The sequence below is a fragment of the Aythya fuligula genome, chromosome 1 (assembly GCF_009819795.1).
Source record: "Aythya fuligula isolate bAytFul2 chromosome 1, bAytFul2.pri, whole genome shotgun sequence".
NCBI lineage: Eukaryota > Metazoa > Chordata > Aves > Anseriformes > Anatidae > Aythya > Aythya fuligula.
Window position 1 is genome coordinate 55,086,785 of NC_045559.1, and position 12,682 is coordinate 55,099,466.

At 38.1% G+C, this 12,682-nt stretch overlaps 1 protein-coding gene across 1 annotated transcript; it reads right to left on the reverse strand.

Moving 5' to 3' along the window:
- Positions 1 to 2,352: 2,352 nt before the first annotated feature.
- Positions 2,353 to 12,480, reverse strand: NCF4 (neutrophil cytosolic factor 4). The gene is made up of 10 exons (XM_032204241.1): positions 12,343 to 12,480; positions 10,522 to 10,606; positions 9,019 to 9,172; positions 8,660 to 8,730; positions 7,703 to 7,830; positions 6,657 to 6,714; positions 4,958 to 5,056; positions 4,069 to 4,199; positions 3,913 to 3,978; positions 2,353 to 3,152 (listed from the first exon to the last, which is right to left on the reverse strand). The coding sequence occupies exons 1-10, from the start codon at positions 12,372 to 12,374 to the stop codon at positions 2,924 to 2,926; spliced, it is 1,053 nt and encodes a 350-aa protein (XP_032060132.1). The 5' UTR covers positions 12,375 to 12,480; the 3' UTR covers positions 2,353 to 2,923.
- Positions 12,481 to 12,682: the final 202 nt, after the last annotated feature.

Below are 12,682 nucleotides of genomic sequence, written 5' to 3' on the forward strand. Positions count from 1 at the left end.
AGTACATAGAGGAAACAAAAGAAAACTCATGAGAAGAGTTGATCTGAAGCTATCCTATATCCAAAGCAGCTACACTGTTTTAAAACCAGCTTCAAAGCTTAAACCAGTAGCCTTTAAGTTCTATATGAAAATTAGGTAGCCCTAAGGGAAAGTCCTGCACCTGGGGATAAACAGCCTGAGGAACCAGTACATGCTGGGGGCCACTCAACTGGAAAGCAGCTCTGCAGAAAAAGAGCTGGGGATCTTGGTAGACACCAAGTTGAACGTGACCCTGCAACATGCCCTTGCAGCTAAGAAGGCTTATGGTACTCTTGGCTGCATTAGGCAAAATATCACCAGCAAGTCAAAAGAGGTGATCCTCTGCTCTGCTCAGCATTGTTGAAGCCACACCTGGTATATGCATCCAGTTTGGGGCTCCCTAGAACAAGAGAGACTGCTACTAGAACTTCTCTAAATCCCCATACTACAACTTCTCTAAATCCTTATATTACTGACCAAAACCATAGTTAGCGCAGTTAGTCTCTCACAAAAGCTACATCGATATAAAAAGGAAAGAAAAAAAAATATTTTGTGAATAAGGAAAGCATTTATGGAGCAAGAAGGAGGATCTGGGAGTACCTGAGGAAACTATGTGTCTTTGGTACTATCAGGAGGTGTGCAAATAAAACCTGTAAACAAGGGGGTAAATACGTGAATTTACTGCATGAGCAGAATTTACTTTTCATTACAGAATAAGGGCAGACAAGAATTCTCCTGCTCGGACTTTAAAAGGCTAGTAAGTTTATATTTATTCTTCCTCCTGTTTTCCCAGCAAACATTTTCATTCCCTTTCCTTCTTCACCCAAACAGCTCCTCCACCTTACAAGAGACTTGCTAAGCTGCTGGTTCCATCGGAGGATCTAGCTGTCAGTGAAAATCTTCAGATGATAGTTGCTCTGTTGAACTCCAGGAAGAAGTACCAGGCAATCCTGTACACCAGAAGCTTTGCGTGCATATGTGCCAATTAGTTTTCGGATGTACAGTGAGGTCTCCTGCATATCACATGATACAAGATTACTAACATTATTATTGTATTATTATCACATTGTTATCGTATGTATAGACATATCATATGTGTATCAATATATCATTCTATCTCCATCCTAAAACATATTGCTAAAATGCTTTTAAAGTGGGAAGTTACATTTTATAACATTTAAGTAAAATAATGTCCACTAGAGCCTTCCATCATTGGAAAAAGGAAGACAACCTATGTCTCTCGTGAGTATACGTTATCTAGCTTTTAAATTTAATATATGTGGATTCTTCAGGCGGAACCTTTGTACCTGGAAAACAGATGTGTCCTGCAGCATGCTACAACTCTTTGAAGAAGGAGCATTTTCTTATTCAAGTCTGTACAGTATTGGTATACTGCTAGAACTCTGCACTTAATGAAGTGTCAAGTCAGAAATGATTTATGGATCCTGGTATAGTAAATTATATGCTTATTTGTAAATATAAATTACTTCCATTATTACTAACACAAATATATGCATGAATACAGGACTACAGGTAATAGAATATTAAAGATTATGTATAATAAATAAGTTTATGCATATATATCAGGAAGAATAATAAAAAGAAAGGGGAAAAAAAAAAAAAGAACAAGCTTAAGGGATAAGTCACCTTAAATATTTCTGTTATCGTTGAAGATTTTGTTACCTGACAGCATTAAAGGTAACATCTAAGAAAAGGAGAAAACATAATTTTGACAGTTTTTGGAGGGGTAGGTTGCTTATTCATATATGGTTAGGTAACTGTTCACCAGTACTTCCGGATAATTACCAGTCTTACCTTTTGTCTGTACAAATTATAAGAGCAGTTCAAGGTCAAACATTTCTTTTAGAAATGCAATGTAATACCACAGAAAAATATTTGAAAACCCTTTTTACTTCTTACTTTTTACTGATTATATCTATACAGGATGATATCCTTTTATACCATGACTGCATGGTGTTTTTAAAATAGAGTATTTTAGGTTTCATACAATTTACATAAAATGTACATTATTTGTAATTCTAACAAGCAGAGGTAAATTTGTTCAAAAAAAAAAAAAAAAAAAGTTAATTGCATGACCATTAAAGAAAAGGTGGAAAGACTTTCTTTTTTTATTTCAGTAATGAACCCCTGCTTAAGAAAATCTGAGTAAGTAACATTTCAACTCTTCCGAATTCTCTCTCTTTCAAAAAAAAAAAAAAAGAATTATTTCACATACACCCCCAAAAAAACACTCTAATGAAAACTGATAAAATAAACACATACGCAACTTTATTTGTTGAAGAATTCAACACAGCAATTTCTTGTTCATTCTGTTTTGCAGTGAGGTGTTAGAAAGCAGAAGAAGAGAGACAGAGAATAAATTACTGTTTGGATAGGCATCACAGAAATTATCGCAAAATATGGAAGCAAATAGACTGTACAATTACAAGAAGTCTGAGAAGTCTGTAAGTAGCACTGAAAATGTACTAGATTTGATTCACAGAATTCAAAATATTGGCCAGTGGAAAGAAGAAAGCAAAAGTGGGCTGTAATTTCTTCACTGAAATTAAAACAAGCTTTCTTGATGCCTCCAAAACAAACTCTCTCTGTCCAGTCAGACTCTCATGAGACAGAAATAATTACTGCATTCATTAGCAATGGCACACAAATATTCATACCAGCAAGTGAAAAGAAAGTGATGGTGGTCTGAAGGAAAAAAAAAAAAAAAGCTTATGAAGACATTCTAGGCAAGGAATTGGCTCTGGGAACAAGGATGGCTGAAAGATAATATACTACTGTTACTCTTTTCAAGCTCACTTCAAAGTCTTGCTAAAGGAAACTGTCTGCTGAGAAGAATTACTGAAGGACAACATAGCTACCTGAAGGAACTTCTACTCTACATCAGTCATGTTGCTCTAACTGTGTAAATAGCACCCATTTCTGGACTTGTGTTGTAGACACTGAAGTCATCTTTGTGAGTGATGTGCAACTTCCAAGGGAACATATGCTTCTCAGAGGGCTTGCTCCTGCTCTGAGACACCATGAGCTCAATGTCCTGATCAGAGAGCAGCCGGATCAGATCGCCATCAAGGTCCCGGTAATTCAGAACAATGTCATCTTGGTCAAACTCCCGCCTGGTAGAAGAAAAATTGATTGATCTCAAAATCAAGGAATGCCTGGGAGGTGATCTCTGATGAACAATATACTAGCAATCTAATTAATTCTGCTAAAAGTCACATTAAGCCTTGGGTGTTTTGGCATTCTTGATACAGCTAGTACTAGAAATCATACAGCTGCATTCATGCTGTGTTGTATTTAAGCTAAGAAGCCTGTCAGAACCATCTTCAGTAACTCCATACACATAGCATAATTACTCTGTATGATAAAATCCCCATGTATACAAGTTCACTATAGTTACTCCCCAGTTTTGCCTACTTATGGTTGCCTTTTTTGAGGGGAGCGTAGGTTAAGAAATGGAAAAATACTGACACAGGTGTTCTATTACTACTATTTGATGTTCTAACGTTTTGATGTTCAACACTAGCTCAATCTAATTCAACACTAGTTTAACAGGTGTTATAAGATGCTGTCCTGCATCCTGAAGAAGTGTATTAGACAAAAGATCCTTGCTTGGGAGCATGGTTCTGATCTTAGAACAAGAAATAGAAATTTCTATGCAGCACAACTGAGTTCGAAGTATATAGAATACGGTACTTGCTGACAATCCCAGACGGCTCTTGGCCAAGACAAATTACAAATTCTTTAGAACACTTCAAAAGTGTTTCACATTCAAAACAGGGTGATGGCCAAGTAGAATGTACAAAAGCTAGGACTGAAAGGAACTTGAAAAATGTTTAAATGATATTAAATGTACAACTACCTGCTTGCACTTACCTTATCAATTCCATGAGATCATTGAATAATGGAATGCTGCTCAGGTCCTCTTCCACTGAGATATCCCTGTAACAAGAACAAATCTAATCATTGCATATCATGAATAGAGAACTATTGGCATGTCTTCAGCAGTAACCTGGAAGACTAGTTTATTACCTGATAGTGCTTACTGTCTCATCATGGTAATAACAGCGTACTTTATTCACTGTGTCTTCCTGCTGTGGTAAATCTTTTATGATTTTCACAAAGGCACATGGGAAAATCCCAGTGGTATCATTAACTGTTCCCTGGAAAGACAGGAAGGGTTGGTATGAAGAATGCCACACCATTTTGGCCACAAATTATATGTTCTGGAATTCAATTAATTTCCATGGAAACAACAGTATTTTTATTTATTTATTTTTGTTGTATGCAAGAATATAAAGACTATGGAAGTAACCTGATGTCACCTCCATAGAAAGATTATACAATTGTGTAGCCAAATAAATACAAGGCATAGGAGTGAAACTGTGTGTAAAAAATTAAAGTCAGATGGTTACTAAGAAAGGCTGTGGTGTGGGAGCAAGCAGAGATATCATATCAGCAAATACACAGTATGTTTTCCTCATCCTTTTTCAGAACACTGCTGCATTTCCTATGCTCTCTGTAATCAGGCTGACGTGTGTTGTGGTATGAAGCATGAAGTATGCAGCAACTCACCCTGAGGCAAGAAACCAATTAATCACTGAAATGGAGTTTCCATCTCCTTTCTGAGGCTTTTTTTTTTTGTGTGTTCTAATCACTTCTAAAGAATTCAAAAAGATTCCAGTGCAAGCAAATGCAAAAGAAAACTGAAGTCTAACAGGCAGGAAGTTTGTAAGCTAAAACCATCATGGAATGAAACAACTTCAAGTTTGGAGTCAAATATTTATTCCTGACAGTGACACCTGATTGTGATACAGTCTCCTCTTGAAAGAAGGAGAAAGGTCTCAAGGACTAGGATAGCCCTTCCTTCTCATGTATTTCAAGGTATGTAAATAATTCAGTACCACTATCACAGTCTTACCTCCAACCAGTCTTTGTTTACTCTGCTGAGAAGATAGATCAAGTCTCCCTTCTTAAAGCTGAGCTCTAGTTTATTGGTTCCAGAAAAATCAAATAGTGCCTATGGAGAGCAGCAACACAAATTATTAATTCATAGAATTATAAATGTGAATCTTTCTTTCTATTCTGTTCTTGAGATGCACAGAGTATAAACCAGCAAGATAATATGCACTTTGTCATCACAGATTTATTTCTGGGGTAAGGTCATATATATGACTAGAGTCTACAGTTCTCACAATTTCTTCTCCTACTCAGCACAAACAAAATTGCTTTGTGGTAGTAGTGAAAGCAGTAGGATAAGTATGGCTCTGAAAGGGCTACACCTAGTAGTGGCAAGACATAGAGCACCAGAGAAATAAAGACGTTGAAAACATGTAAGAACAAGTAAGCCAAGAGAGCTGAAGACAACTGGCAACTTGAAAACATGACAACTTGAACTCCTGAGAATCGAAAAAATGTGTATTATTTCTGGTTGCAGTGTTACAGCTTTCTGATTTGCTGCAAAATGCCACAAAGAGCCGCAAGTCTAACTGCTCTTTTTACATCTAGCGTTCAGGCCCGTGTGCTGAACTGAGCACTTTGGGGAAGTCTGGGAAACTCGTGCGTAGTTAAAATGGAACTTAGGTGCCCCCTTCAGGAAAATAAATAAATAAATAAATAAATATTAATAATAATGAAATGGAGGTAAGCACATACAACCACCTTAACAAGATGTTCTTGAAAAATTAAAATTGCTGAGTTATCAAAAACATTCCCCCCATTGTCCATCAGGAACACAGCAACCATTTGAATGCTCTTATAAAAGCAAAAATGAAAAGCTGTTCCTTATCATTCTGTATTGCGATGGCTCTTTTGGTCTTGTCAATGCCAAATTTCAGAGCCTAGTAGGGCTCTCTTTACAACATTCCTAGTTAAAAAAAAAAAAAAAAAAAAAAAGTTATCAAGCTAGTAGTTCGTATGTCTATTTAATAGCCCTTTCAAAAACCTTTCTTTCATCTACAGAAAAGTTTTGGTGGGTAGATTAAATATTAACAAAAGAATACATAAAACCCAAGAGATATGCCTGATCCAAGAGCTGCTATCATCAGTGTAAAAACAAAACAACATCAAGGCAAATGCATGTTGTTTATTAACTTTACATGAAAATGTCACGTGCTCCAGAAAGTGAGTCTCTGCTCAGACAAGTGTAGTGGTTACAAGGCAGTTCCACATGCTTAATAGAAATACAATTTACAGCAAAAGACACTTATAGGCACTTTTCAGTAGAACCCTTATGTTACTAAGATGCCTCACCTGCAGAGCTTTAATACATGTGCTAAAGTCAATGAGACTGAAGCTTCTGCTTGCTTTAAATTTACTTTATGGGTATCACTATGTATATGTGGACCATTTGGCAGTGAGTTGTACATGTCTTTCAATTTTGAACCTCCTGTCATTCTGACTTCACAATGACTCCTTCTTATTCATTTAAGGAGAAACAGAACGCTTCTTTCCATCCCTTATTTCATTCCCTATTGTGAAAGACAATTGGTTTCCTGTGCTGATTTCACTTTCCCTTTCTTCCCCAAGCTCTAATTAGGAAAGACATCTTGATCAAAGAGATGCCAGAGCAAAACAGAATTTTCTCTCCTATCCTGTGACAGGTTGTGCAGAGTACTCACCTCAGCCCGAGGAGTTGCCATCCGGTCCAAAACAGGCAGTTCGGGTAAAATGCTTTTACTAAAGACAAAGGAGACAGCAGGGAGGTATATTTGTCTTTCTAGTCATCAGAAATACTACATGATCAGTACAGCATTCACGTTTTCATTATATACAAGGCAGGCAAGCCTCAGATCGCTGGAGGATCACTGCATGAGTGTGTGCAGCATTGAAGTAAATAGATATGGATGCAACAGCATTGCCCTAGTTCTCTGTTTCAGTGCAGAGCAGCAGCAATCTGATGATGTCTGCTGCTGAGAACAGATGCAATTTTCAATACAGCCAGTATGCCTCTTCCACAGCATTGCTCAGTCCCTTTACTCTACCTTCTGGGCATTTCTGTTTCTAGCATTTATGGCACTCTGTTCAAAATCTGCCATTATATATACACCCAGGAATGCATGCACACATGCAGGTTTTGCACAGCTTGTGATAAGTGAAAAGGAATCATGTCCATCTTTGATGTGCTGAAAGGAGAATTAATTTCTCTGAAGGGTAATGAAGTAAAACGTCTACTTAGCAAAGAGGTACCAGTGCTGGTATGTAGGATAGGCCCTTGTTTAGACAAAGGACAGGAACAAATTAAATATTCAGTTTCATTTAGTGTCTGAACCAGATCTCATTGATTCAGTGCCAAAACTCATGTTGACTTTAGTGGTGCAAGCCTGTGTCCTTAAGTTTGGCTTGTATATTCTTCAGATTATAACAGATATTACCATTCAAGGATTATCAACAGATAGAGTTAAAGAGCATTTTTTTAAAAAAAGCAGGCCATAATTCCTCAATTTGGAATTTTCCTTTTGATGCAAATACCAGCTATGCTTTAAAAATTTTAGATTTTTGTAAGCAAGAAATAGCATGTTTTCACTCTCCCCCAGAGATGCTCATATTAGGATTTCATGGATTCACTCGGGAAACACAGTAGTGATTGTCAGCTCTCTTTTCTCACAAAACTGGACAGCATCTCCTACATCAAGCGATGCTGAAAAAAAACATGTCAATCGCTTACACTCGGCGTGTCCGTGGGCGAAGCCGTCTCAATCTTCTAGGCACCTGTTCACTATCAAAATCTGAGTGGTAGAAGAACAGCCGTACCTCTTCATCCATCAACACCCAAGCGGGTAGGCAGAGTAGGTTCTGTGCCAAGAGCAAGTAGGAAACAGAGTAATAACAGTGGGAAAGATCAATTCTCTATTTATTTACAAGTACCAAATATGCATCTTTGACCTACAGGATCATGAAGGATATTCATTACTGCCAGAAATCTCCCTCCTCTCCCTTCTCACTCAGCAGGACAAGGCTGAACAGCTGACAGTTTCTCCTGTTTACTCTTGGAGTTGGCCAATGTATCGCTTCACTCTTTGTGCGCCTGATTTACTGCAGGAGTAAATTATTCCTGGCGTTTCCCTTCAGAACATGAATGACTGTGGAAAGAGGGCAATCTTAAGTCCTGGAAGACTTGACCTGTGCTTCAGACCATTACGGATTTAACATCAGGGTTTCAGTTAACCCCTGCACACAAATAATTTCTCTCCTTGATGTTGCTGGCTGTCTTCACTGTGGAGCAGGTAAATTCAGAAGTCCATCCTGCTTTGCTAGTCTCTTAGGTGCACTTTCCAAACTCCATATTCCACATTTACTTAACTCCTTATTCGCACAACACTCTAAGATTCACCATTTTCTCACACATCTTGGTTTTGTTTGTTTGTAAGGCTATCTATCCAAACACGAAGGCAGGGAGTCAGCCTTTGTGAACGCTGTACTCCAGCAGATCCCTACAGTCTGAACAATCTGGCGACTAGGACTGCAGATTGTCCCACAGTGTGGACACTGTGTCTTCCAGAAAAATGGTACAGAGAGAAGCATGTACCTAGGGCTACGTCAGTAATGTCTCTCTCAGCTGATTGCAAGGGGTGATTTTCTACAGTGCTCAGTGCAATCTCTACCCCCAGGAAGGAAGCTTTACCTTCATGTAGACATTTAGGATAGGAATCCTGCTCTCTGCAATTTCTTTTTTGGCCCCAACATAAACCTTCCCTAGAAAACATTAAACAAGTGAAAGTTATTAAAGAAAAAATAACGGAGGCTGTCACAGAAATGAGGCAATCAAGAGAAAGTAGGATCTCCAAGAAAATAGGTATTATCTAAAGGATTTTAGCTTTCTAAATGAATTTTACCACACGTGGAGCTTGATTTCTCCAGCTTCCACTGCTGAGAACTAATTCCTGTCACAGCTAGAAATCCTGTGTACTTCCATACAATGCACTCCTCTTAAGGACAGCCTGGGACTGACAAAGCTACTAATCACACAGATTTGGTACTTACCTGGCAATATGGGGAGTGTGCAGGTAAAAGGGCTGCTTTTGCTCTCTGCCCCATATCTCTCCTCTAGTTTGGTGTGCAGGGCATAGAACTGACGATAGCGTCGGAAAATCAGGTATCTGCCACCACTTTTAATCTTTACTTCGATGACAAACAACTGAAACAGAGAAGGGGGACTCAGGCTGACATTCAGACTTATAAATACTTACAAGACAAATATGAGGCATACAGTAGGCACTGCTCCAGTGGTGGGAATGTTGTTTTAGGGGCAAAGTGAAAAGCAATGCTTCAGTTAAGCATCTGCACAGTCAAGTACTAGAAAATAACAAGTTAGCACCGGACAGTGTGGCATATGTATGGGTCCAGCTTTCCCATGGATCATGTCCCTGTGGCTGCTTTCTATTACCTGATCTTAAAAGAAAACCTGGAAGGACTAGATGTTACTTTGTGCTTACATACCTTCCCTCAGAGAGGGGCAAAACATATTAAGGAGGTAAATATAAATACTGCCATTTGAAATAGAATGAAGACACTAAAGAATCAAAGCCAATATTTTGTATAGTAAGATGCTTTGAATGTCCAAATCTATTGACAGAAGTCTAAATGTCTTTTTTTTCAGATTTTCAGATGAGAAAGCATTCATACTTCTCTTTGACTTTTAAGCACACAATTTCAGAAATTATGGTAAATGTAATCTGACCAAAAGTAAAACCATATTAATAATAATAATAATAATAAACATAGTCCTTTTGCTTCTTATGATCTCCCTCCAACCCTGATAGTATTTGTTATCTCTCACCAAAATTGCTTGGCGCTAAAGTAGCCCCTGAGTTCCAGGCACTGAACTCTGAGTCATGTTGCAGCCACATCCTTTAGAAACATAAAGGCAGAGTAACAAAACTTCACTACATTCCAAAGTAAAACCTGCATACTTCAGTGGGAAACTTTTATGAGCAAAGTCTCCATCAAAAGAAGCATAGTCTGTAGAAGTCGGACTGAGCTGGGCTCATCCAAAACCCCTCTTCAGAAAATCTTATATTGCTTTTCCCTTCTATTCCCTTCCTGTGTGCTTTTCAATAACTCATTGTAAGATCTAAATATGGTATCAAAGACACACTACCTTTTGTAGAAATGGAAACATCCTAACTTGACAGTACCATAGAAAAATTAAGCCAAGACCCTGCCCTTCTACCCTCTTTGAATTAATTTACCCACTCTCTTCACCAAGCTTATAGCTCTCTAACAGGAAATAAATCAGAAGTTAGTTAAGAATTTAGAAACCGAGCAATATTAGAGGACACCTCTGTCAGGTTTCACCAAGTAAAATAAACGTTTATACTAAGTTTGTGATAGATTAACCTCCATTTCAGACAAGTTAAGCACTCAGAAGCTTTCAGCATGGAACTACTCATTACAAAAAGCAGCTGCACCAGTTTAACTGCATCTTGCTTCCCACAACCAAACCAGTTGAGAGCATATAAAGACAAGATAAGTCTCCTTTCTTACATAATAATTAGTAAAGCCTTTCTTTTCTTCTATATCTGCAATGTTAGCTGAAACAGGTACATCATCTGGAAGCTGGTCAAAATCACTGTGAAGCAAAAACAAAAGATTTAAGTTACTCATACTGTTAGCCTTTGGAGGTATCTATACCATACATAACAAAGATTAGGTGGCAACATCACATTATCTAGTGTCAAAACCAAGAGAAACCCATGGTGTCCTTCTCTTCCTTTGCAGGACGCTGAGTTCTGTAACTTCAGCCCAAGTCAGCAACCTTCGTGGGAACTCAATGAGCCTGAAAAACAGCCCTACTGCTGCTGGGCTTGCTCGAGTAGCAGGACTACAAAACAAAAGTTTGAGCTGGTAAGCCTTTCCTGTTATATGTGATCAACCATTTATGCATTCTTAATCCTTCCTACAGCATTTAGTAGGCTTACAATTACAATTCAGCAGTACTGTTTTTTATTCTTAAGATTTTTATATACCGTGAGTTACGCTGTTACTATTACTGCATTACATTAGGGAATAGAAAACAGATCTGAGAAAAGAGTTTGTTATGTTACATGCTGTAGAAACTGTCAGCATAAAGGCAATTCGTAAAAACGTTATATTATATGTGTAAAATGCATACAATATAGTTTGTAAATATAAAATAAGAAACAACAGAAGGATAAGCATAAACAGAAAAAAAGCAAAGAAAAAAAGATATAATACTGTTCTACATCATAACTAATGGTTCCTGCACCAGCTGTCAAAATGTTGCCAAATTTTCTTGTAAACTTCATGGTAAGGTAGACCTTAAAGTTGTTTTGGAAAAAGAAGCCTAGCAAATATTTAAAAGTAGACCTTCCAGCCACAGTAGATAACCTGAAAAAAGCACAAAGATACAAGTTTGGAAACTTCAAAAGTGCATGGAGGAACACATGAAAGTGAGCAGGGTTAGAATGAGCTTTTCAGATTCTTAAAAGTGAATATGAACAGATTGCATCTGAAGGAAAAGAGAAGGGAGGATCCCTGAAGGAACACCGAAAGAGTAGCCATATCACCAGGCTCTCACATTTCTTGTCCATACCATCCATGCAATAAAACAGCACGGATTGGCAGATGCTGTTTCCTCTGGGACCTCCTCCTTGGCACAATATCTTTGACAAACAGAAGACATTCACCTTTGCTTCAATCTTATGTCATATTAGAGTGCTACTTAGATTAACATTTAAGTAAAAAGGATTAAGAATGAGATAGAGAGAAAAAGAAACTGCAAAAAGGATCCCCTAAGGAATGCCAAGCTGAAGTAATATTATATTTTTATGATCCTACAAAAAAAATGCAGCAGTTGGCTTAATATATTCTGCTATAAGAATATCCCAAGCAGGGGTTTCCACAAAGTGTAGCCTATCAGAAGGGCTGATGTAATGATGTAAAGTCTTGCAATCACTTGCTCTAGGAGGAGAATAGCATGAATCAGCACCACCCACAATACCCTAAATACCACCACTTACTGTGAAGAGGGATGTAGTTATGGAGATCAAGAAATACAACTAATCATATCACAAACACTCCTAGCAGCAACAAAAAAAAACAGCGAGAGGGAATCTGTTGGCAGCTATAAAGAGGACAACGACTCATTATTGTCCTAGGTAGTGAATATTGCCCAGAAAAGATGAAAGAAAATCCACTCCAACTTAACAAATGTTCTGCTCCACACTAAGAAACTTAATAGTCTGGAAGCTATGATAAGAAGCAGCCTGTTAGAACCATCAAAATTAAATGCACAGATCGTAGCAGTTACATGGAGGCTTGTGGGAGGAGGGACAGACATATTACCTCTTTTCTCGCAGCTGTCGGGGAAGAGACATGCTTTTCAGCTTCCTAAATCCAGATGGCTAAGCTCTGTTCCTCTGCTTCTTAGGCAGTTCTTGACTGAATGGGATGAGCCTGGTCAAAGCATTTCTCCCTGTGTGAATCAAAACTCCTCTGCAAGGCCTCAGAGATCTTTTTTTCCGATCTTTCAGTGAGTTTCTTCTGTACTTCCCCTCCCCCAAGAAATTGAGGAAGTACTAAAGAAAAAAGTCATAGAGAAAGGCTGTTTTGTGATGTCTGTCATGTATCGGAACTGCCACAGTTGAGAAACCAAAAGTCCAACAAAAAGCAGAAACTGTGAGCC

Bases quoted from the DNA above. Each gene is read 5' to 3' on its own strand.
- NCF4 (XM_032204241.1), bottom strand. From the start codon at position 12,374: ATGTCTCTTCCCCGACAGCTGCGAGAAAAGAG. The intron at 7,831-8,659 runs GTAAAGCTTCCT...CTCTTGGCACAG, and splicing joins TCCTAAATGTCTACATGAAG to AACCTACTCTGCCTACCCGC. The intron at 6,715-7,702 runs GTAAGCGATTGA...CTTTGTCTTTAG, and splicing joins CGCCCACGGACACGCCGAGT to TAAAAGCATTTTACCCGAAC.